At 32.1% G+C, this 24,467-nt stretch overlaps 2 protein-coding genes and 1 non-coding gene across 3 annotated transcripts; all 3 read right to left on the bottom strand.

The window, feature by feature from the left end:
* Positions 1–2,269: 2,269 nt before the first annotated feature.
* LOC106402202 (phytyl ester synthase 2, chloroplastic) lies at positions 2,270–7,494 on the bottom strand. Its single transcript, XM_013842895.3, has 14 exons — positions 6,918–7,494; positions 5,591–5,642; positions 5,319–5,374; positions 5,084–5,242; positions 4,895–4,999; positions 4,604–4,719; positions 4,132–4,253; positions 3,923–4,031; positions 3,708–3,838; positions 3,269–3,635; positions 3,080–3,193; positions 2,821–2,906; positions 2,634–2,743; positions 2,270–2,558 (listed from the first exon to the last, which is right to left on the bottom strand). The coding sequence occupies exons 1-14, from the start codon at positions 7,477–7,479 to the stop codon at positions 2,368–2,370; spliced, it is 2,280 nt and encodes a 759-aa protein (XP_013698349.2). The 5' UTR covers positions 7,480–7,494; the 3' UTR covers positions 2,270–2,367.
* Positions 7,495–10,650: 3,156 nt separating this feature from the next.
* LOC106402211 (phytyl ester synthase 2, chloroplastic) lies at positions 10,651–15,223 on the bottom strand. The gene is made up of 14 exons (XM_013842906.3): positions 14,525–15,223; positions 13,847–13,898; positions 13,636–13,691; positions 13,392–13,550; positions 13,204–13,308; positions 12,933–13,048; positions 12,731–12,852; positions 12,523–12,631; positions 12,289–12,419; positions 11,834–12,200; positions 11,622–11,735; positions 11,342–11,427; positions 10,978–11,087; positions 10,651–10,886 (listed from the first exon to the last, which is right to left on the bottom strand). Exons 1-14 carry the CDS (start codon positions 14,907–14,909, stop codon positions 10,696–10,698), a joined length of 2,103 nt encoding a protein of 700 aa, XP_013698360.1. The 5' UTR covers positions 14,910–15,223; the 3' UTR covers positions 10,651–10,695.
* A 7,278-nt stretch (positions 15,224–22,501) lies between these two features.
* Positions 22,502–22,690, bottom strand: LOC125589666. The gene has a single exon (XR_007325840.1). It is a non-coding gene; the product is annotated as a U2 spliceosomal RNA (small nuclear RNA).
* Between the last annotated feature and the right edge of the window lie 1,777 nt (positions 22,691–24,467).

The raw sequence follows: 24,467 nt of genomic DNA, 5'->3' as shown, positions 1-24,467 counted from the left end.
CTTTCATGTATTATTTAGAACAAAGATATCATTAATATTAATTAACAATATCTTTATATATTTGTCATTTATTTTTGTATACTTTTACATACACATACATGTGCACCTTGATGTGAACACTTTATAAGTATTTATCACTACTGAAGTATCTATTTTTTTTTGGAAGTTGAAATATTTTTTTTTCTTAATGCTTCTTTCACTACCGACCAAATTGTAGTGAAATGATTAGTCTTAATAATTTTTTTTCTTTTTCTTGAACTATTATCCGTTTACAAACTATAATATGAAACCATTGGTTCGACATGACGATTATCTAAAATTTATAACATAAAAATAAACTAAAAAATCAAACATTCTAACAGAATAAACCAAAAAAATAATTTAAAACCGAACTAATATCCAGATTAAACAGATTTAATGTGTTTTTATTAAAAATAACGAAACTAATAATCACATCCCGCGCAAGGCGCGGGTTATTACCTAGTCTCTTATATATTAAAGAAAAAATATTGTAATAAATGCATTCACACTAAACTAGACACATGTCACGTGTAGAAGCATTGTAATAAATGCGTTCACACTAAAATGGACACATGTCACATATAGAGAGCTTCTCAGTCAAACTCTATATAAATATGTTCACACTATGTATTTTACGTTTTTTAATATAAAACTCACATGCATGGTTCTTCTTTACGTTATTTTTACTGTTTACGAATATAGTTGGACAAATTATTCCTAAATTTTGATTTGATTCGTTATCTATTTTGATTTGAAACGGAAAATCCTTATATATGTTACTCTACGAAGCAAATCAAATACTAAAATGCAATATCCGTAAATAAAAAAAGAAATCACAAATATCAATATTTATAGGAACGGATATCCAATTTGATCCGTTATATAAATTTTACAATATTTTCGATTTTAAATAATTTCATTTTAAGAATTTTATTTTTCATGTATTATTTTGAAAAAAATATCATTTAATATTAATTAACAGTATCTTTATATATTTATCAACCATCTTTATATATTTTTACATACACATACATGCGCACATTGACGTGAGTACCTTATAAGTAAATATTTACCACAGCTGAAATATCTAATTTTTTTGGAAGTTAAATATTCTTTTCTTAATGCTTCTTTCACTATCGACCAAATTGTAGTAAAATGATTTGTCTTAATAATTTTCTTTTTTTTTTAACTATTATCCGTTTAGAAACTATAATATGAAACCATTGGTTCGACATCACGAAAATTTAAGATTCATAACATGAAAACAAACAAATAATAATAATTTTTGATTGTCAGAGGAAAATAAAACATCAAACATTTTAATCGAACAAACCAAATAAATATTCATTTAAAATGATAGATATATTTTAAGAGATTAAAAACAAAAAAAAACAACCTAAAACCGAACCGATATCCAGATTAAACAGATTAATGTCTCTTTATTAAAATTCAAAACTAATAATCACATTCCATGCAAGACGCGGGTTATACTATAACACATCAAACTTTTAAAAACTTTAGTTTAATATTTTCCAAGAATCATTGAATGAGCTGTAGCATTCATACATACATATATAATGGACACTAATATATCTTTAGGGAAATATCTTAGGATAACACTAAAAAAATTTTGATCACAAATATAGACTCTGAGAATCAAAATGACCAAAATGTTGCATTAAAGAGGTAAATATACAGTTATACCCCTAGGGTTAACTAATCCAAACCTTAAGGTTTAGAGTTAAGGAGTGGGAATTTTGGTTTGAGGTTTAAAATTTTATAAAATAGAAAATAAATATTAAAAATTTGAAAATAAAAATTTTTAAAATAGTTTCAAAAAGTATTTTTGAATTATAAAAAGAAAATTTGAAAAAAAAAATTCAAAAAAAAATAAATTTATATAAAAGTTCAAATTTGAAAACATATAATCTAAAACTATAAAAAAAAATTATTTTTTTTATTTTTTATTATTTATTATTATTATTTATATATATAGGGTATTAATATCATTTTACCTATTAAATGAAATAGTGTAGTCATGTTCTTCCTTGTGGTCTATTTTTATGACCAAAACTTGAAAATTGTCTATTTATGAGAATTGCTCATATCCTTATCCTAAATAATATAAGTACGGGTATGTCAAACTAGTGTATTTGTAAAGAAGGTGTTCAATTCGGTGAAAATGCCTATATCTTTTCGGCAAAAAATGTATTTTAAGATTCTTTCTTTAAAATTATAGATTTACGTATGATCCAATCTATATTTATTTTTTCAACAATTAATGTCTACGTACAACATAGCTATAGTATAATGTAATTATGTAAATAATCAAAAGCGAGAATCATTTCAGAGATCAAACGTCGGAATTTCAGAAGAGAAACCATGTGAAGCCTGATACATCATCCTTGGCAACAATTGTCTGTATGGATCACTCTCTCTTTTCATCTTCAAATAGGCAATGCATTGTTCAACCTCAGACTTGACTTGCAAGTAAAACTCTTGAGCCTTGTCTTTGTCTTTTAGCTCTTGTTCCTTGCCTGCCACGAGAATAAAATCAAAGTCAGCTTTAAGACAGACTGATCTGGTTTAAGAGTTAGCATATATATATATACCTGCTGTTTCTATAGGTTCCCCAAAGTAGTAGTAGAACCGCCCAGGAATCTTAGGTACAAGTCCTGGGAGATAACAGTCCTGGTTTCCCAGTTCTGTCTCATCTCCTTCCCTAAACAGTTTTGACGTTTAAAAATCAGTTTTCATATGAGTTTTTACTTGAAGGTATATGACGATGAAATGAAGCACCTTAAGTTTCCAGCTTGCTTTGTTGCTTCTTCCATAAATTGCTTTAGGATAGGGATGTTCCTTTGATCATCGCCATCCAGGACAAGCTGAGAATATCATACAATGTACCAACCAAGTTAAAGTAGAGTTTAGCAGAGCAGAAAGAGAGACAATGCTTCTTGTTAACACGTTAAACAAAACATATCTAAAACGTTTTAGAAGCTGAGAATGTCTTATTGGGTAATGTAAACTTCTGAATAACTGAGTAGAGAAATCTTACCTTGCAGATGTCGTCTTCTCCAACAACACCAAAAGGGACAATCTTAGCTCCAAATTTAGATGCAACTCTCACAAACTCTTGTTGCTCTGGCCAGAACAACTTGTATTCTTCACCCTGCAAATTCTCTCACAAAGATAAGTCTAGGAACAAACCTTTTTAAAAAAAACTACATGAGAGAAAGAAAAGCACCTTTTGATGCAAAGCTTCACGGATACCACCAGGATACAAAAGCACATGAGACTTTGCTTGCAGTAGTTTGTAGATATTGAAGTTGGAGACAGGAACTCCACCCAATATTTTGTATTTGTCAAGCATCTGTGTGTCCACAAACGTAACTTCGCTGTTTATAAACAGCATTGGATGTGCCATACCGCGCATGTGAATGTTTCTCTCTTTCAAGACTTGAGTTATCATTGGACCTAGCTCAAGTCCTAATAACATGTGATAGCCAACGTACAGTACAGGTCCTTCTGAAGGTAAACCTTCAAGCCCTCTCACAATTTTACCGTCTTCTAATGTTGACAGATATACAGGGGAAGTAGCATCTATCAGAAGTCTGCACAACATAAAAATGATAATTCAGTATTGGCTACAACATTGTATTTGATAGACTGTTTTGTTTTTGTACTTGTGGTCGTCTAGTTGTTTCTTTAACTCATATCTGGTAGGCATAATGTAATCTGAAAGGTGATCATGAGACTTCCCACGTCGATAAAAGTTAGTGTACTTGATGATAGAAGCCAGATCTACACCTTCCTCCTAACATGAGATATAGTTAACTGTAGTTAGTATCAAGATTAAATCAAAAGTCTCATCTTTAGTGGATGAAGAGAGATCACTTACAAAAAAGAGAAAGTGCCCATTGTCTTTAAGCTTACGGACAATACATTTTGGCAATGTTAGCGAGTATCTGTTGATGTCTTCCTCCTTCAGAAGCCATTGATCTCGTCCACTGCAATAGCCACAACCAAATATTCATAATATACCTCAACTCTAAGCTAGGGTAACTCTTTGCAAATCAAATCAAATCAAATCAAAGAAACTTAGTAGACCTGAGAATTATCAGTGTTTCAGCTCTGACCGCGTATATGTGAGAATTCGCAGATATAACAGCAGACTTAAGCAACTCCACCTTCCAGAGAATTGTGTCCTTTGGGAAGATCCTACTCAAAGTCTGAAAATATACTCCCTCAGTTTTTTGTGACAAAAAAAAAAAATATACTCCCTCAGTTTCATTTTATATGTTGTTTAAGGTTTATTTGCACATATTAAGAAAATCATTAAATTTTCTACTAAGCTCTTACTTAATACATTGTTTTACCTGATATTGTAAATTAATGAGCTAAAAGAATATGGATAAAAATGAGAAAATTATCAACCATTTGCATTGAAAATATAAAACGACACTTATAATAAAACATATTTTAAAGTCTACCATGACACTTAAAATGAAACAGATGAAGTATGTCAGTAAGATATTTACTGAAGTGTATAGATCATGAGTTTCTAAGAAGGCATTCTTACAGGAAGATGAGCAGAAACTGCAAAGAGATCTTTTAGTATCCCTCCACCAACTCCACTCATTTGATGGACAGCAAGTTCATTCGTTAAAGCGTCTATCATTCCAGTCAATGGATCGCCTGTGTAATAGAGCCCCGGCAACAGAAGAAACACATTTTTTAATGTTGTTGTATAACGTTCTAAGTAAAATCAAGAACAAACTTGAAGCTAAACTATTGTGTTATGATTCACTTGGAGACACTTAATCAAAAACATGAAGTCAAGATAGAAAATGAGGAGATAACAATAGTGTACCATGCTTAAAACCAAATATTTCTTCCAGTAGTGTGGGAACTCCATCTGGTAACACATTCAGCATTCCCACTAGAGGTTGCGACATGAAGTAGTTGACATGTGTGGCTGCAACAAAACATTGTCTACCATGACCAAAAATGTTCATGATACATGACACTATACCAGACAATATGAGACCGAACTTTGTACCTGGATTAGCCAATATCAGAAGAAGATCGATGTTGGGATTCCTAGCTGCAACATCTAACGCAAGACACGCTCCAACAGATTCTCCGACCAAATATATAGGTCTATTTGGGAAACGATAGTTCTCTGACCTGACTGTCCTCTCAATAAGTTTCACCAAGTCTGAAACACATAAAGAAAATGCTTTAATCCGCAATACGCTATCTTCTCGGTTAACACATAAAGCAAGAGAAGGGACCATTAGCAGGAGTGCGGTCCCTGACTGGAATGTGAAGGCACCATACATCAAACACCCTACTCAAAAGACAACAACAACAACAACAACAACAGTAATGTGAAAATGAGAAAACATCAAGAAACAGAGAAACCATGTTCTTGATTTCACTTTAGGTTTCTCTTTCTCTTCAACTGATATTGATCTAGAAACAGAGGCAAGAACGTTGCAATAATGAAAAAGGCTAATACAAAGTTGCAAGCTTCTAAAGAAGTGAAGAATTTGAAGTTACGTACTCCCCAAGTTTCTTGTGGTGCCGAATGAGCCCAAGTCCAGTGCCATCGATACCTACAAGGTTTGTAGTTTCTCAAATCTTGTTAGCCTTTCAGTGTTCATGCAAATCAGATTGTCTAAAAAATGTAATAGAAACTGGTTACAATTCAACCAAAACGGAATCTTTGGTCATAATCAGTGCTGTCCCAATCATTTTGTATATTTAAAGCTTGTCAGAGTAATGTGACACTTATTGTTGTAGTTAAACTTGCCCATGGAAACGAATATAAAATCTGTGGGTCTTTGTTAAAAAAAAGTGTGGGTCTAGTTCGTACCAAGTACAAAGATGATCAACTTATCTTGCTTAACCATAAAAGCCACTTTTTTTTTTTTGATATTTTATGGTTTAGTGCCAATGGTTCATCAGCTTTAAAGAAGGGCGGCGTGACCATAATAATGCTGCATTCATGTTGCTATTATATAACGATATGGCTGGTCTGGTGTCTAGTGAGGATCCACCACGTGCTTCAACAACAGCATTCAAAACCAACCATAGTCTATCATTGGGAATTTAAAGATCTTCATAGATAATGTAAATGTTTAAAATAGTAAAGTAGTGTTGTAAAAACCGTTTTACATATACCTAAACTCTAAACCTTCTAAAATCGTACAAATTTTCTTCTAAAATGCTTTAAATTATAATATCAAAATAATATATAATTTTCATTAAATTAAATGAAAAATTCTTTTGGATAACAACTTTTAGTTTATTTTCACAAAAATAGCTTTTCAGAGAGAAAAATGATCAAAATAGATTTTATTAAAGAGTAAAGTATGCATTTATACCCCCTTGGGTTAAGTAATCTTGACTAAAGTTTTGAGTTAAGGGGTGTGTTTTGGAATGAGGTTTCAAATTTCAAAAAATTAAAATTAAAAATTAAAATTTTCAAAATAAAAATTGGCTATTTTGGTCATTTTATTTTTTGAAATGTATTTTTGTGACAAAAACTTAAAATGAGCAATTTGAGAGAAATGCCCTTTGTAAATTATAGTGATTAATATATTATAGTATAAAATCTAATAAAAATAATATAATATAAATTTTAGTATTAGAAAATCATGATATCTAATATATAATTATTATATATCTTTAGCTTAATTTGCAAACGTTTTGGCCAGTTAACTATTAGTATTAGGGGTTCAACTAAACGCTTTAGGCTTTCTTGAATATTGGTTTAAAATGACAAAAACATTACGGACAGTAACGGGATTAGTTTGTGTTCTGGTCGGAGATCAACAGGGTAATAAGAAAAAAACTTGATAATGCCAAAGAAGATTTAGAGGACGAACCAGGTAAGAAAAGAAGTAGAGGAGAGCCTTGAGCCTGAGCTGCACACTCCAACGGTGAGAACCAACGAGGTGGACCATCATCATCTCCCACGAAGTCTCTTGCTTCCTCCAAGAAGTCCAACAAGCTCTTATGCAGATCGGGAGTCGCCGTCTCCGCTTTCAAATACGGATTCTCCACCACCTTCGCTATCGTCGCTGCTCCGTTTTCATACTTTATTATCCGTTGGACACCTACATGAGTCTTCGATGCTACGGAGTTAATGGCCGTGACTCGATTCGTTTGTCTTCGTGGGTTTGACTTCGAAATGGGGAGAACAGCGTTGCCGACCACTCTTTCTGACGAGACAGGAGAGAGCCCGAAGACGGAGCTAAGTAGTTTAACCTCCATTGGAGAGAAAAGTCGAGAGATCGATGTAATTACCGTTTCTTTATTTCTTGAAAGCGTGAGCGAGAAGGACAAATGCATCATCCATGCTAAGAGCCAAGAAAGTGCGCGGAAAATAAACTTTAATATTTCTTTTTTGAAAACAGTAATTGTTTTGGATACGCGAGAAAATGACATGTTGTACTTTGATAATTAAAGAGGTAAAAATTGGTTGAATATTATATTTATTATAAAGAAATGAATCCAGTGATAAAAGTATAATATAAAATTTTAATGTAAGGAAGATAATTTTGTAGTTGTAGAGAACATGATAACTATGAACCTGAAATTTGACCCAAAAAATGAACTTGAAATTTTTAGCAAAACTTTTGTGAAACTTGGTTCACTAAACTGATTTTTATTAACGCTTTAATTAAAAGTTCATTATCCTTTTACATTAGGAATGCAAATTATGCAGAATATTAAAGAACAAATTTATAATATATTTTTAGCATGACACAAAAAATATTGTCAGAAATATATTTTGTAGAGCGGTTTATGGTAATGTAATCATATATGAATCCTCCTAAAATATTTAGAATTACCGGTTATAATATTGTTTTTATAAAAAAGTTCACAATTTGTAATAGTATAATTAATCAACGTTGAAAGAGAAAATCCATTATTTATCAATTGATAAAAGTGTTGATTTTTGTTAATCAAGTTATTATATCACTATCTCAGATTTAGAAAATCTGTAAACTGGTTGATTAGTTAGTAAAAACTAATTTTGGAAAGTGATGATTCCATCTTTCTGCATCTAACTTTTTGCACCTCCTATAAATGGGTTCAGAACAAAAATAAAAAGAAAACAATATATACTTTTTGATAGAAAACCAATAACAGTGACTTCTTGGATTCTTTGTTCTAAATGTGCAGACAAGTAACGTGCAAGGTTCGTCTACTAAAATTTCTACAAACGAAAACTAAGTTTTATTGAACAAAATCTGGAGCCAGAAATTGAAAACAAGTCCAATCAGCTTAAATGGTCAGAGCTCAAAGACCCAACTGCGCCCCGATTATCTCCTTTTTCTTTGTTTTTTTTAATGTATTATTCGGCACAGGGCCGTGCCTGAGAATTTTAGGCCCTAAAGCTCAATTATTAATTTGACCTTTTAAAACTATGAGAATTTAAATGTTATAGGGAAGAATCGAACTGGACACCTTATATACTTCTAATAAGTACATTACCAACCTAGCAACTTAGTTATTTCTGTTAGGTTTTGGTCCCTAATGTTTATATAATTTTTCAAGGCCCCAAGCATATGCTTGATTAGCTTTTACTCAGGCACGGCTCTGATTCAGCATCTAGCCTAGATACTACTGAATTATAAGGCGTGGTTTACGATAGAAGTTTAGACCACGGCTTGTTTTTGTATCCAAACGATTCATCTGGATGTTAATATTCAGATATTATTAGTATAGACACTATTACATAAGCATCTAGATGCAACATCCATAATATCTAGAATATTTGAAATGCTAAAAATATATAGTTTGGATGCTATATTTTCATCTCGAACTGAAAAAAACCTAAAAACCTTTAATACAAATAAAAAATTAATTTAATTAGTTATTACACTTATTATATAATATAATTAGAAACTGATGTTTTTCCGTCGAAACTAAAAATTTTGTTTTTTCCATCAAAACTAAAATCATGTTTTCTCCTCAAAATCATAAAATTTTATTTTTTCCACCAAAAGCGTAAAATCACATTTTTCACCGAAAGATAAAAATACATTTTTCCGCCAAAACCATAAATTGCATTTTCCGCCTAAACCGTAAAACTATATTTTCCCGCTAAAACAAAAAAAAATCATGCATTTTACCTAAACTGTAAACCATATTTTCCCGTCAAAAACAAAAAAAATTATGTTTTCCGCCAAAACCTGCCAAACCCGAAAAATCACATTTTCTGTTTAAATCATAAATCGCATTTTCCCGCTAAAACCAAAAATCGAGTTTTTGCGCCAAAAGTTGCCAAAACCGAATTTCGCCAAATCCAAAGAATCTTACTTTCCCGCCAAGCCCAGAAAATTGTGTGTTTCCTGCCAAAACCAAAGAATCGCATTTTCCTGCCAAAACCAAAAAACTAAGTTTTCCAATCAAAATTGGAAACAACGTAAAAATCGGAAAATCGCGTTTTCACCAAAATTGAAATTTGTGTTTTCCCGTCAATACTGCAAAATTATTTTTTGGCCAACACATTTTTCCGTCAAAATTAGAGAATCATATGTTTCCGCCAAAACGGGGGAATCACATTTCCAGCCAAAACCAAAGAATCATGTTTCCCGCTAAAAACATATCTTTTGCCAAAACCACAAATTGTACTTTTTCACTAAAATTGCAAAATTGAAATTTTCGTCAAAATCCAATAAATCGCATTCTCCGCGAAAAAGTGCAAAATTAATTTTAGATGTATCTATCTGAATATTATATTTATCTCATTATTAAGAATAAAACAATGCCCTTTTAGTCTTTTTAATTACTAAGATAAAAATGATATTATTTAGATTTTTGATCAATTTCAAATGCTATTATAAAATAACAAAAAAAAAACAAATAACTTACCATCTAGATGTTGCATATGAATGCAGATACTAACTATAAAAACCAACATTCAAAATGTTGTATCCAGATGTTACATCTATATGCTGCATGGCCGTAATAGTTGCAACTCTCCTTCTAAATAACCAAGTGCTCCGAGTTAGTTTCAGCATTTACGGATGATTATTCTGATTGTCCAGAAGGCAATTTAGTTAGTCTTTCGGATGTCTTCTTAACAAATATATATAGTTGTAATCCTGGAGAAATTTATATGTTTCTCAGTGTTGCGAATAGAGAGTTTTGAGAAGTTCTAAATGTTCACTTGTGCAGGTTCTTAGTAATTCTGAGAAAACACCTTCCTCTGTAACTATGACTTAACTGATATGGCAGCCGGAACAAAGGTATTAGCCTTTCAAAGCGAATACTATGTTCCTTTTAGTTTCAGGCTTTCAGGAAAGATGATGATTTTTCTTGTGTTGAAGAACAAAAATTCACTAGGAGTTGAGATAATGTACCAGCTTATAGGTAGAAGAGTAACAATGTCGCTTCTAGGAAAGCACAAGGCCTAAAACAAACTCGTTGCTTAAACTCATTGTTGCATGATGTGTTGTATCGAGAAGTTGAAGTTTAAACATTAGTTTCCTTTCTTTTTTTTTTGGCGACATTAGTTTCCTTTTATTGAACTGTATTTGGGTATTGTACATATTTTCTTGTTGGTAGTACTGGAACCTACAGTAATGTCTACGTACAACATAACCATGGTATAATGTAATTATGTAAATAATCAAAAGCGAGATCATCATTTCAGATATCAAACGTCGGAATTTCAGAAGAGAGACCATGTGAGGCCTGATACAACACCCTTGGCAACAAGTGTCTGTATGGATCACTCTCTCTTTTCATTTTCAAATAGGCAATGCATTGTTCAACCTCAGACTTGACTTGCAAGTAAAACTCTTGAGCCTTGTCTTTGTCCTTTAGCTGTTGTTCCCTGCCTGCAACGACAATAAAAACAAAAAGCCATTTATAGTATTCAGATCAGTAACTTGAAGTGGAGTTCAACTTTAAGATTAAGCATATATGAACCTGCTGTTTCAATTGGTTTCCCAAAGTAAAAGTAGAACCGCCCAGGAATCTTAGGTACAAGTCCTGGGAGATAGCATATCTGGTTTCCCAGTTCGGTCTCATCTCCTTCCCTAACAGTTTTTTGACGTTCAAAATCAGTTCTCATCATGAGTTTTACTTGAAATATATAACATGAGAAAACATATACTCTTTCAGTTCCACAAACATAGTAGTTTTAGGATTTTTATGTGTTTCGTAAAAATAGTGGTCATGTATTAAATTAAGGTTATTTTGGTATTTTAACTTTATTCTTAAAGTATGCATGTGAAAACTCTAAAAAAACTACCATCTTGTGCAAAGAAGAGATGAATATAAAATAAAGCACCTTAAGTTTCCAGCTTTCTTTGTTGCTTCTTCCATAAAATCCTTTAAGATAGGGATGTTCCTTTGATCATAGGCATCAAGGACAAGCTGGAAAATTCATCCAATGTACCAACCAAGTCAAATTAGAGTTTAGTAGAGCAGAGAGAAACAATGCTTCTTGCTAACACGTTAAAACGAAACATATTTAAAACGAAGCTGAGTAATGTAAGTTTCTGAATAGAACCATTGGTGGATCATATAACATGGAGGAAGTAGGAAAGCTGAGTAGATATAGATCTTACATCGCAGATGTCGTCTTCTCCAACAACACCAAATGGGATGATTTTGGCTCCAAATCTAGATGCAACTCTCACAAACTCTGGTTGCTCCGGCCAGAACAACTTGTATTCTTCACCCTGCACAGCCCCTCTCTCTCTACATGTAAGTCTCCTACCATATAATCTCCAGAGAGAACGTGAAAAGGTCACAATCTCCATGAGAAAAAGAAAAGCACCTTGTTATGCAAAGCTTCACGGACACCACCAGGATACAAAAGCACATGAGACTTTGAACGCAGTAGTTTGAAGATATTGAAGTTAGAGACAGGAACTCCACCCATTATCTTATATTTATCAAACATCTGTGTGTCCGCTAACGCATCTTTGCCGTTTAGAAAAAGCATTGGATGTGCCAAACCGCGCAAGTGAATGTTTCTCTCTTTCAAGAATTGAATTACCATTGGACCTAGCTCAAGTCCCAATAACATGTGGTAGCCAACGTACAGTACAGGTCCTTCTGAAGGTATACCTTCAAGGCCCCTCACAATTTTACCGTCTTCTAGTGTTGACAGATATACAGGTGAAGTAGCATCTATTAGGAGTCTGCACAACAGAACATTTTATCAATAAGTATTGGCTATAACCTTGTACTTGATATATATACTGGTTGATTTTGTTAAGCATTTTGTACTTGTGATCGTCTAGTTGTTGCTTTAACTCATATCTGGTAGGCATAATGTAATCTGAAAGGTGATCATGAGACTTCCCCCGGCGATAAAAACAAGTAGACTTGATGATAGAAACCAGATCTACACCGTCCTCCTAACATGAGATATAGTTGTACGTAGTAGTTAATTAGTATTTAATATATTTTTGACTCAAAGGATCATCCTTATTATGTATTGAATGAAGAGAGATCACTTACAAAAAAGAGAAAGTGCCCATTGTCTTTAAGCTTACGGACAATACATTTTGGCAATGCGTGAGAGTATCTGTCAATGTCTTCTTCATTCAACAGCCATTGATCACGTCCACTGCAATAGTCATAGATAGAGATATTCACATTACACTTTAAACTTTAAGCTAAGAATCTTTTTAACGGGGAACACTTGAGACAGAGAACCCAAGTAGACCTGAGAAGTATCAGTGTTTCAGCTCTGACCGCGTATATGTGAGAATTTGCAGATGCAACAGCAGACTTAAGCAGTTCCAGCTTCCAAAGAAGTGTGTCCTTAGCGAAGATCCTACTCAAAGTCTTAAAATTATATGTTTGTAAGTGATCTTTTACTGAAAAACTCATAGATCAATGAGTTTTTTCTAAGAAGGTATCTTTACAGGAAGATTAGCTGAAACTGTAAAGAGATCTCTTATTATCCCTCCTCCAGCTCCACCAATTTGATGGACAGCAAACTCATTCGTCAAAGCGTCTAATATTGCAGTCAGTGGGTCGCCTGTGTAATAATAAACACTTGTTTTAATGATGTTGTATCACATTCTACAGCCGTCTAAGTAAAATCAAGAAGACGTTTTAAATATGATTCACTTGGAGACACTTAATCAGCAACATGGAGTCAATATTGAAATTGAGGTGAGAACAAAAGTGTACCTTGCTTAAAACCAAATATTTCTTCCAGTAGTGTGGGAACTCCATATGGTAAAACATTCAGCATTCCCACAAGAGGTTGTGACATGAGGTTGTTGACATGTGTGGCTGCAACAAACAATGTCTACCATGACCAAAGATGTACATTATTCATGACATTGTACCGACAATATCAGAACCGAACTTTGTACCTGGATTAGCCAAGATGAGAGCAAGATCGATGTTGGGATTCCTAGCTGCAACATCTAACGCAAGACATGCTCCAATAGATTCACCAACTAAGTATATAGGTCTGTTTGGGAAACGATGGTTCTCTGACTTAACTGTCCTCTCAATAAGCTTCACCAAGTCTGAAACATACAAACCAAATTAAAGGCTTTAATTCACAATAAGCTAATCTTCTTGGTCAACAAAGGAAGAAGCAAGAAAAGGTACCTTTAGCAGAAGTACGGTTCCTAACTGGAATATGAAGGCACCATACATCAAAAACCCTACCCAAAAGACAACAACAACAACAACATCAGTAATGATAAAATGAGGAATATCAAGAAACAGAGAAACCATGCTCTTGATTTGAGTTTAGGTTTCTCTTTCTCCTATAGAAGTTGCAAGCTTCTAAAAAAGTGAAGAATTTGAAGTTACGCACTCCCCAAGTTTCTTGTGGTGCCGAATGAGCCCAAGTCCAGTACCATCAATACCTACAAAGGTTTTTAGTTTCTCAAATCTTGTTAGCCTATTAGTGTTCCATGAAAATGACATTAATTCTAAAAATATCATAGAAACTGGTTACAACTCAACCAAAACGGTATCTTTGTCATCATCAGTCATAATCAGTGCCGTCCTAAACATTTACTAGGCTTAAAGTTTATGTGGTCCTTATAGTTGTAATAAAACTTGCCAATGAAACAACGTATATAAAAAAACAAATGTGTGTGGTCTAGTTCGAACCAAGTATAAAGATGACTAACATCTGTTGGTTTAGATATAAATTTTTTTAAATGTAGCTTATATATTTTATTCACATAATTTATGGCTTAAAGTCAATGATTGAAGGTTCTGCCATAATCAATAATAAAAGCTGCATTCATGTTGACATTATAACGATATGGCTGGTCCGGTGACTCGGTGAAAAATCCACCATGTGGGACAACTCCAGAAACCAAAACCAGCCATAGTCTATCATTGGAGATCTTAGATAATGTAGATGTTTTAAAATGACAAAAGTAAACCGGGTTTCTTACAGACAATACCGGAGATAGTTCTGTGATATGGTCCGGTTATCAAAAAACAATGGATAAGACCGAAAAAGATTTAGAGGACGAACCAGGTATGAAAAGGAGTAGAGGAGAGCCTTTAGCCTGAGCTGCACACTCCAACGGTGAGAACCAACGAGGTGGACCATCATCATCTCGGACGAAGTCTCTCGCTTCCTCCAAGAAGTCCGACAAGCTCTTCCGCAGATCGGGACTCGCCGTCTCCGCTCCCGAATACGGATTCTCCACCAGCTTTACTACGTTCGCTCCGTCTTCATTCTTTTGTATCCTTCGAACACCTACATGAGTCTTAGATGCTACCGAGTTAATGGCGGTGACTCGATGCGTTTGTCGCCGTGGTTTTGACTTCGAACTGGGGAAAACAGCGTTGCCGACGACTCTTTCTGAGGAGACGGGAGAGAGACCGAAGACGGAACCAAGAAGTGTAGCCTCCATAGGAGAGAAGCTAGAGAGATTGATGAGATGGTAAGAGTTTATGCGTTTCTCTAGCTCTTGAAAACGAGAATGAGAAGCAGGACAAATGCATCATCCATGCTAAGAGCCAAGAAAGTGCGCGGAAAAGAAACTTTATTATTTCTTTTTTGAAAACAATAATTATTTTGGAAATGATCCACGAGGAAAGGACATATTTGTATTTTTATATAATTAAAGAGGTAAAAGTTGGTTGAATTATTAGATTTATTATAAAGAAATGAATCCAGTCATCATAAACATGATTAAAGTAGAATACAGATCTTAAAAATAAGGAAAGTAATTTTCTAGTCACAGAAAAGAATATAATTATGAACTTGGGATAGCTTACCCAAAGTGATTATAATTAAAAATAGCAAAGTTTTTTTGAAAGTTGGTTCACTAAACTAACTAGATGTTTTGCTCGCACATGCGGGCTTAGTCGTTTTACAAATATATATTAGTTTATATTTTTTAATTCAAAAATCATCATATATAACTTATTATTTATGTTTTCAAAAACATTAAATCAAACATCAAATTTTATATATATATATATATATATATGACATAAATTTAAATAAAATATATATTTTTATTATTGTGCTGAAATTTTAAAAGAAAACATTTCACATATTAAAAATATTTTAGTAAATATATTTATACAAATTTAGTTTATTAATATTTAATTATAAATTTTTTATTTGTTATTTTCTAACTTTTATAATTGAAAAAATAAATTTTAAGATAACAACACAATATATAAGAATTATCTTATTTAAAAAAAATAATATTATTAATAAAAATTCGTTTTAATTATATTTATAACTGAACAATATGTTTTAAGAAAACAACACAATGTAAAAATTATCTTTTTTAAAAAAAATATTATAAATAAAAATTCGTTTTTGATTATATAGTTAATTATAGATAAATTCATTAGGGGTTTTTGCCAAAACTAACCCACAACTTGATTTTAATCCCAAACCTATACCCAAACTTGAATCAAATGCAAAACTAACCTAAAAGCCTAGTGAAATTACAGCTCAGCCCCTTGTGACCAAACAAAAAAACAGAAGCCATTTTTACGAATATAGCCCCAGTAAATCGTCTGAGTCGTCTGAATTGTTGGAAGTCGTCTAGACGACTGAAGTTTCAGTCGTCTGGTACCAGCTTATTTTAAAAATAATTTATAAATCTTGTAAAAAATATTTTGATGCGTGAAAAATAAAAATCAAGTAATTATAAACAGTTTTAAGTGATATAAATTAAGATATGATAAAATTGATTTGTTTTGAAGATAGATGAGTGGAAGTAGTGAATCATGAAATACTTTGGTTTAGGAGTTTGGCAAACATATGTTGTAGTATTGTATGGATTGTTAGGGTTAGATTTTGGAAAACTAAAATGTTTTTTTCAGAAATTAGTTTTCACTTATATGTGTTTATTTCTGTGTATAGTAAACACTTTTCAAGTTTGATTTGGTTTTATGAAGTGTTTAATTAGATAATTAAGTTTAGGGGTTATGTTTAGGGTGTGGACGACTTATATTTCAGTCGTCTGTTGAATAATTTACCCGGACGACGTATATTTCAGTCGTCCAGACGACTTACTTGTAAGTCGTCCAGACGATTTACTTGTAAGTCGTCTGGAAAGTCTTCTATTTTAGTTTCCCACTAAAAATATTTAATTTCCCGCTAAAAATATTAAACTCTTCTGGACGACTTACATGTAAGTCGTCTGTTTTAATTTCTTCACCAGACGACTGAAATGTAAGTCGTCCAGGAAGTCGTCTGAGTCAAAAATATTTAACCTAATTAGATTTTTTGCCTCCCTATATAAAGAAAAATTTACACATTCTCTCTCCTCCTCTCAAATGGCTGCAACAAAAATGTAATGTTCATCATTCTAAAACTCTCCAACCTCTCTCTAATCTCTTTGACTTGAAAACACCAAACTTTATATGAATTTTTCAGTTTTGTCTCATGTATTTCTTACTAATCTATCTCTTTTACAGGTTTTTAATCAAGTGGTACTCATCTTCCACTAATTTAGAGGTAGATCTATTAATTTTAGATATGTATTTTTGTGTGTTCTATAAATGTAGATTTATCTAATCTTCCACTCATTTTTTCTATTTTTAAGTCATTTGAACGTTTTTGGATATGCAGGTTTTTCAGATCTGGATTTGATGTGCAGGTTTTTCAGATCTGGAAGACTTCTGGGACGACTTACGTGTTAGTCGTCTGGAAGTCGTCTGGAAGTCGTCTGGAAGTCGTCTGGAAGTCGTCTGGACTTCTTGGAAGTCGTCTGGACTTCCAGGAAGTCGTCTGGACTTCCAGGAAGTCGTCTGGACTTCCAGGAAGTCGTCTAGACTTCCAGGAAGTCGTCTGGACTTCTAGGAAGTCGTCTGGATTTTTCTGAGCGTTTTGGTAAGTTCTTATGTCTGATTTTTCTTCATTTGGTAACTTCTTGTTGTATAAAGTTCTTACTTTTTTCCCAAACTAAAACTCTCCAAACCCACTTTAATCTCTTTGACTTGAAAACACCAAACTTTATATGAATTTTTCAATTTTGTCTCATGTCTTTGTTACTAATCTATTTTTTTTTTGCAGGTTTTTAATTAGATGGTACTCATCTTCCACTAATTTAAAGGTAGATCTATTATTTTTAGATATGTATTTTTGTGTGTTCTATAAAGGTAGATTTATCTAATCTTCCATTCATTTTTTCTGTTTTTAAGCCATTTGAACGTTTTTGAATATGCAGGTTTTTCAGATCTGGATTTAATATGCAGGTTTTTCAGATCTGGAAGACTTTTGGGACGACTTACTTGTTAGTCGTCTGGAAGTCGTCTGGAAGTCGTCTGGACTTCCTAAAAGTCGTCTGGACTTCCTGTAAAGTCATCTGGAAGTCGTCTGGAAGTCGTCTGGACTTCCTGTAAAGTCGTCTGGACTTCCTGTAAAGTCGTCTGGAAGTCGTCTGGACTTCCTGTAAAGTCGTCTGGACTTCCTGTAAAGTCGTCTGGACTTCCTGTAAAGTCGTCTGGACTTCCTGTAAAGTCGTCTGGAAGTCGTCTGGACTTCCTGTAAAGTCGTCTGGACTTCCTGTAAAGTCGTCTGGACTTCCTGTAAAGTCGTCTGGAAGTCGTCTGGACTTCCTAAAAGTCGTCTGAACTTCCTGGAAGTCGTCTGGACTTCTTAGAAGTCATCTGGACTTCTTAAAAGTTGTCTGGTCTTGTCTACTCATCTACTCAAGTTGTCTGGTCTTGTCTACTCATCTACTCAAGTTGTGAATTGCATGTATACTCTTTTAGTTGTGAATTTTTTGTAAAATCAGTAATAATATTTTCCAAGATGTATTAAATGTGCTAACAATGTGTTTACACATTTACAAATCAATGAAATAATAGACTTCAGTAGCCTTTTTCTTATCTTTGGATCTCTCATATGCAATAATAAACTCCAATGGCCTTTTTCTCATCATAATAAACAAGAATGTTGGTAAGAGATGGAAACAAACAATAGTAACTAGTCAAAGCATATCATATTTTTTATAAGTTTGCATTGAAAAACTTAGTCAAATTTAGTAAAACTAAGGGAGAGAACATATTTTGTAAATATGAGTTTTACATATCTTGAAGTTACTTATCATTCTTAAAAATACAAGTTATTCAAAAACTAACGTAGAAGACTTAAAAACTAGTGGAGAAGACGCGGACGACTTCAATCTAAGTTGTCTAGACGACTAAACTATATGTCGTCTGGTCAACGCAGAGGTTATTTTTGCAATTGACTTTGAAATCTGTTATTTCGGACGACTGAAAGTTAAGTCGTCTACTATTGTTTGGTTAAAAAAAAAACTCCAAAAAAGCTAGACGACTTACATTTCAGTCGTCAGAGGTTAGTTTTGCATTTGACTGGATTATTTCAGAAGTTTGACTTTTTGGACGACTTACATTTCAGTCGTCTAGTGAAAATTAAAATAATAATATTTTTTTAAAAGTAGACGACTTAAAGTTAAGTCGTCGTAGGTTAGTTTTGCAATTGAAAAAAAAAACTTCAAGATTTAATTATATACAGACGACTTATAATTCAGTCGTCCACGAGACGACTGAAATGTAAGTCGTCTAGGATTTACGAGGTTTGACCAGAATCTCGGAAAAAAGTCCTGGACGACTTACAATTAAGTCGTCTGGTGGACGACTGAATTATAAGTCGTCTGTGTATAATTAAATCTTGAAGTTTTTTTTTTCAATTGCAAAACTAACCTATGACGACTTAACTTTAAGTCGTCTACTTTTAAAAAAATATTATTATTTTAATTTTCGCCAGACAACTGAAATGTAAGTCGTCTGGGGAAGTCAAACTTCTGAAATTATCCAGTCAAATGCAAAACTAACCTATGACGACTGAAATGTAAGTCGTCTAGGTTCTTTGGAATTTTTTTTGAATCCAAACAATAGTAGACGACTTAACTTTCAGTCGTCTCAGGTTACAGATTTCAAAGTCAATTGTAAAAATAACCTCTGCGTTGACCAGACGACTTCCAGGTAAGTCGTCTACAGCCAGACGACTGAAAGGTAAGTCGTCTACAGCCAGACGACTTCCCAAGTAAGTCGTCTGACGAACAGATCTGGAAAAAAACTCGATGTCATACCTTAAATTGGTGAGATAAGTTCCTTAGCATACATAAGGCTTCTCCAAGCACACAGAATCACAAACGAAAGTCACCCACCCATAATTGTTAGCTTCTATGACTCTATGAACCATAAAAAATTTAGAATCAAAATCTTGGGTTTTTTTAGCTCATTGTGGAGAGAAATTGAGAGATATGTTGTGTTTAGTTCACAAGAATGGAAAAAGAAGAAGGGTAAATCGATTTTGGGAGCATTAAGAGCTTCAAATTGGTTGTTCATGGTGGTTGTGGTATTGATGACAATGGCAATCTTGTAATTACTTGAAGATGATGAGGGTGAGAGAGTAAAAATGTCATTTTCGAAAAAAAAAAGAAAAAAAAAATTGATGGCATTTTCGTAAATTATATGAACTTGTGGGGTGAATAGGGCAAAACCAATTTTCAAAAAAAAGGGAGGTTAGTTTTGTGTTTGACTTTAAGTTGTAGGTCAATTTTGCAAAAATCCCAATTCATTAAGAGTAGTATAGATATTAACCGCTCTAACTTTTAACGTGAGAGCGCCGTTGCTAAAATATATATATATAGGACATAAATTTAAATAAAATATATATGTTTATTATTGTGCTGAAATTTTAAAAGAAAACATTCACATATTAAAAATATTTTAGTAAATATATTTATACATATTTAGTTGATTAATATTTAATTATAAATTGTTTATTTTTTATTTTCTAACTCTTATATTTGAAAAAATAAATTTTAAGATTACAACATAATATATAAGAATTATCTTAGTTAAAAAAAATATTATTAATAAAAATTCATTTTTAATTATATTTATAACTGAAAAATATGTTTTAAGATAACAACACAATGTACAAATTATCTTTTTGAAAAAAATAATATTATAAATAAAATTTCGTTTTTGATTATATAGTTAATTATAGATAAATTCATTAAGTGTAGTTAGTATAGATATTAACCGCTCTAATTTTTAACGTGAATGCTATGTTGCTAAAATTTACTTGGCAAATAATAGTATAGATGTTTATGAACTGAAAAAGTCGTTGATTGAGGTTATTAATCGCTACTCAGGCTTTACTTTCAGGCACTTGGTTTGTTCAATTGTCAATTTATTTTAAATCAGATAAAAACATTTATTATTATTTTGTATGTTTCTTTCAATGGATTTGGTAAAACAAAAATTTTGGTTCAATTGAACCGTTTAGAAAAGGTAATTGACATATTTACTGCGGATGGTGGTGACAGATCTTACCGGCTTCAATCATTGATGGTTCTTCATTTGATTGTGATGGAGTTCTTGCTGCAAATTATGGTTACTTCGAAAGGCAACATGAAATTCTATGGAACAGTAATCTTTTTGACTATGTTATTATCAGTAGAGCAATATAAAGAATTGGTTTACCTCGGTGATTTCTACTGAAGTATTAAAAAAAAGAATGGCAATTATTCTTAATTCAGTCTGAAACGTAGTGTTTTCGGATTAATACGAAAATTATCTCCCTTGAAATTTAACTATTCCAGAAGCAAATATGGAAATTTTTATATGAAGAATCTTTAATCATTCAACGCAAAATAGATGTGTGTTAGTTTACTTTGGATCTCTACTAGTGTATCAATTTTCTACTTTTGTTTTGCTAATTCTCATTGTTTAGAACTTTTTGTCCAAAAAGCTTAATAATACAATCCAGTGTAAAAAAACTTCTCCACCTTTTCTTTGGTGAAAATGTCTATATTATTTTTGACAAAAAATATATTTAACATCCTTTCTATAAAATTATATATTTACTTATAATTAAACAGAATTAAAGATGGGAATGGGCCGGTGAGAAACTGGAATGAGGCACATTTAAAAATGGGTATGGGATCAGAACTTGGCATGACACGGCCTCAGAACGTGAGAAATAGCTTAAGAATTGCGCGGGATGAATGTTATATATAAAACTAATTTTTATCTATTATTATTCATTTGTATTCATTTACGTATTATGTAATTAAATTAGAGTAAAGCATCTTGTTTATCGATGATACTTTTTGGTAAATAAATCAAAACAATCATTTTATTTATTTTATATGGTATATAACTAAATTTCAATAACATGGACATAGATATATATATATATAGTATATTTTAATATAAATATTTATTATTGAGAATTCATACTCATATGATAAACACAAAATTTCTATTGTTCGATTTTTAGTGCAAATTTCAAAATTAAAATATTAAGGTTTCAATAATTTTTCAATACAAACTTAGAAATTATCATCTTTAAGTATTTTTTCTATGTTATATAGTTTAATTTTAAACTATATTAATATATAATATGAATTTCTAGTAAATGAGATTTCATATTCATACGATTTATGATCATTTGTATCTTGTTATTACCACAACAAATTAAACCATTGATAACAAAATTATAGTGTGAGACATTTAACGTTTTTAATAATATATAATCGTTTTAAAAATTGAAAATATAACATATAAGAAAAATTTAATATTTTATTTTATGGTTAATGTGGTTGTTTAATATCTTTTAATAATATAAAATTAAACAAAAAAAGAGCTAAGATACAAAAATTATTATCAAATATTTATTATTTATAATCATTAATTATCATATATATGTTAATCATATTAGGCAATTCCGTAGTTTTTATTTATGAAATTTATTATTTAAAATCATTAATTTTCATATATACGTTAATCATATTAGGTAATTCTGTAGCTTTTATTTGAAGAAAGTGCGAGAATATTATTTTGTACACTATTTATCAATTTAATAGTTAGTTTAATAAAAAGTATATTATAAGTGAAGATGGACCAACCTATTTTTTTAAGAATTCAAAATTTTATTTTTATTGTGACACATGGCTATAAAACAATATTGTAATGTTTCTCAATTAATATATAAGAGATGGATAGGGACCAGTCTTATGTGCATGAGCAACTTATAAAAAACCCAAATAGCAAACTATTTTAATGAGTTTTTTTCTTTAAAAATAAAATTAATATCATATGAACAGATAATCCACATATAAAATATTATATTAATAAGAACATATACTACATTTGATCTTACCTAAAAAGCCGAAAAAGGTATGACTTAGAAGGAAACTCGAACTTCATGTTTATCCACTAATTTTCCGGCATTGCAGCTTGCACGAAAATAACCAAAAGGGAAATTTCAACTTAAATTTAATTACGAGAAAAATCAAATGTAGGAACATGGATGGGGCGTAAAATCCTTAACTATCAAGCTTTAGCTCATTCTATTCAATGGATGAAGGTTCAAAGTGGAAATCAAACCACTTGCTGGTTTGATAAGTGGAATCCATTGGGTACCATACATGATCTCACTGGAAACAGAGGTTGTGTTGATATAGGAATTCAACTAAAGGCCATTGCCGCATCTATTTGTCATCCAAGTTGTCGGAGACATGACATATATATATCAGAAACTTGTGCTGTCATAGAGCAGGTTATTGAAGTACAAAAAAAAACTCTTTAACGGAAGAAGAAGATATTCCTCTTTGGAACAGAGTATTGATGTCTATACAGAAGGTTTCAATTCAAAAACTACTTGGAACATGTTTCGATCTTCCTCACTGAGGGTCACCTGGAGACTTGTTCTAAAAGTTGGGCACCTACCCGATTACTCCACCGATTAAAAGTGAAGCGGAGTGCAAGCGTAGCGAAATTGTCCAATTCGGTTACATTAGTTGCTGAGGGCGAGGAGTGCGTGGAAATTAAAAAAGCTTCGGCCTAATTACAAAATCGCCTGGTCCAAAATCGTTTATTCTTCGGTGAAATAAAATTTAGCTCAATTTTGATTTTTTCTGATATTATATCAACTTCTCGTGTACTTTCTCAAGAGAAGTTGGGGTGAACCTTTCAAAAGGTTTGCTTAATGGCTGTGAAATAGTGGACTGACAGAATCTGTTGCTAACTGGTTTCAGCAGATAGACATCAAAAGCCAGAATGGTTTTTTCTATGGTACATAACATATGGCAAACAACAGCTTATACATTTTGGAGGGAAAGAAATGCAAGACGATATGGGGATATTCTTTGTACAACAGGCGGATGTAGCATAAAATCTTGGTGGGACAAATCATGTATAATATAAAATGTAAGACCAAAATGTAATTTTTAGTAAAAGAGAACAGCTAAAATTTGGATATATTACAAAGGATGTGAAGTTTTCATGGGGCCAAGTGCCACCCTCTTATTTCACATAGATCCGCCACTGAGTTTGATCAAAGTTATTGATAAACAAGTCATAAATCACATCCTTTTACTAGGATCAAATGAGAAGAGTATGAAGGGTTTATGTAAGTATGGCTAGCTACAAGATGATAGGAAGTATGGCTAGCTACAAGATGATAGGAACAAGTAGGAGGTTTTTATTTTGATTCTCGTTAAGCAATTACGTTGTACTGGACAGTTTATTTTTCTTTTGAATTCATTTAACATTCAATTAAAAAAGTAGTTATGTGCTAGGCTTTGTCCCACCACAAATAAGCCCAGAATTTAGTAGCTTTTGGGTGCGAAAATTAAGCATTTTACATAAAATCCGCTCTTGTAAATTGAAATGACATTTTTTATATTATGTTGTTTTAAATAATGTTTTTTTAACACAATTTTTTTTTATTGTTTTGTTTGTACCAGTTCATTAATATTGTTCTGCAGTCTATGCTTGTTACAAACTTATCCAAGACGTGCCAGTGAAAAGTATGTGTGACAACTTATTGAAAAGACAGAATAATGACATTCGAACCAAATCAAATCTCAACAATCGGTAATGAAAAGATATGGGTGATAAAAAGGAGAATCGTGTACTTTAGCAAATGAATGGTATTCTGACTCTTTAATTTAAAA

Source organism: Brassica napus, chromosome A2 (genome assembly GCF_020379485.1).
Source record: "Brassica napus cultivar Da-Ae chromosome A2, Da-Ae, whole genome shotgun sequence".
In the NCBI taxonomy this organism is placed as follows: domain Eukaryota; kingdom Viridiplantae; phylum Streptophyta; class Magnoliopsida; order Brassicales; family Brassicaceae; genus Brassica; species Brassica napus.
The sequence above is the reverse complement of the archived record's forward strand: the minus strand, read 5'-3'. Positions and strand labels throughout refer to the sequence as shown.

Bases quoted from the DNA above. Each gene is read 5' to 3' on its own strand.
- LOC106402202 (XM_013842895.3), bottom strand. From the start codon at position 7,479: ATGTCATTTTCTCGCGTATCCAAAACAATTACTGTTTTCAAAAAAGAA. The intron at 5,000-5,083 runs GTACAAAGTTCG...GTTTTGTTGCAG, and splicing joins TCTGATATTGGCTAATCCAG to CCACACATGTCAACTACTTC. The intron at 4,032-4,131 runs GTCTACTAAGTT...TGGCTATTGCAG, and splicing joins GAAACACTGATAATTCTCAG to TGGACGAGATCAATGGCTTC.
- LOC106402211 (XM_013842906.3), bottom strand. From the start codon at position 14,909: ATGGAGGCTACACTTCTTGGTTCCGTCTTCGGTCTCTCTCCCGTCTCC. The intron at 11,428-11,621 runs GTAAGATCTATA...TGAATTTTCCAG, and splicing joins GAGAAGACGACATCTGCGAT to CTTGTCCTTGATGCCTATGA. The intron at 10,887-10,977 runs GTTCATATATGC...TTGTCGTTGCAG, and splicing joins GAAACCAATTGAAACAGCAG to GCAGGGAACAACAGCTAAAG.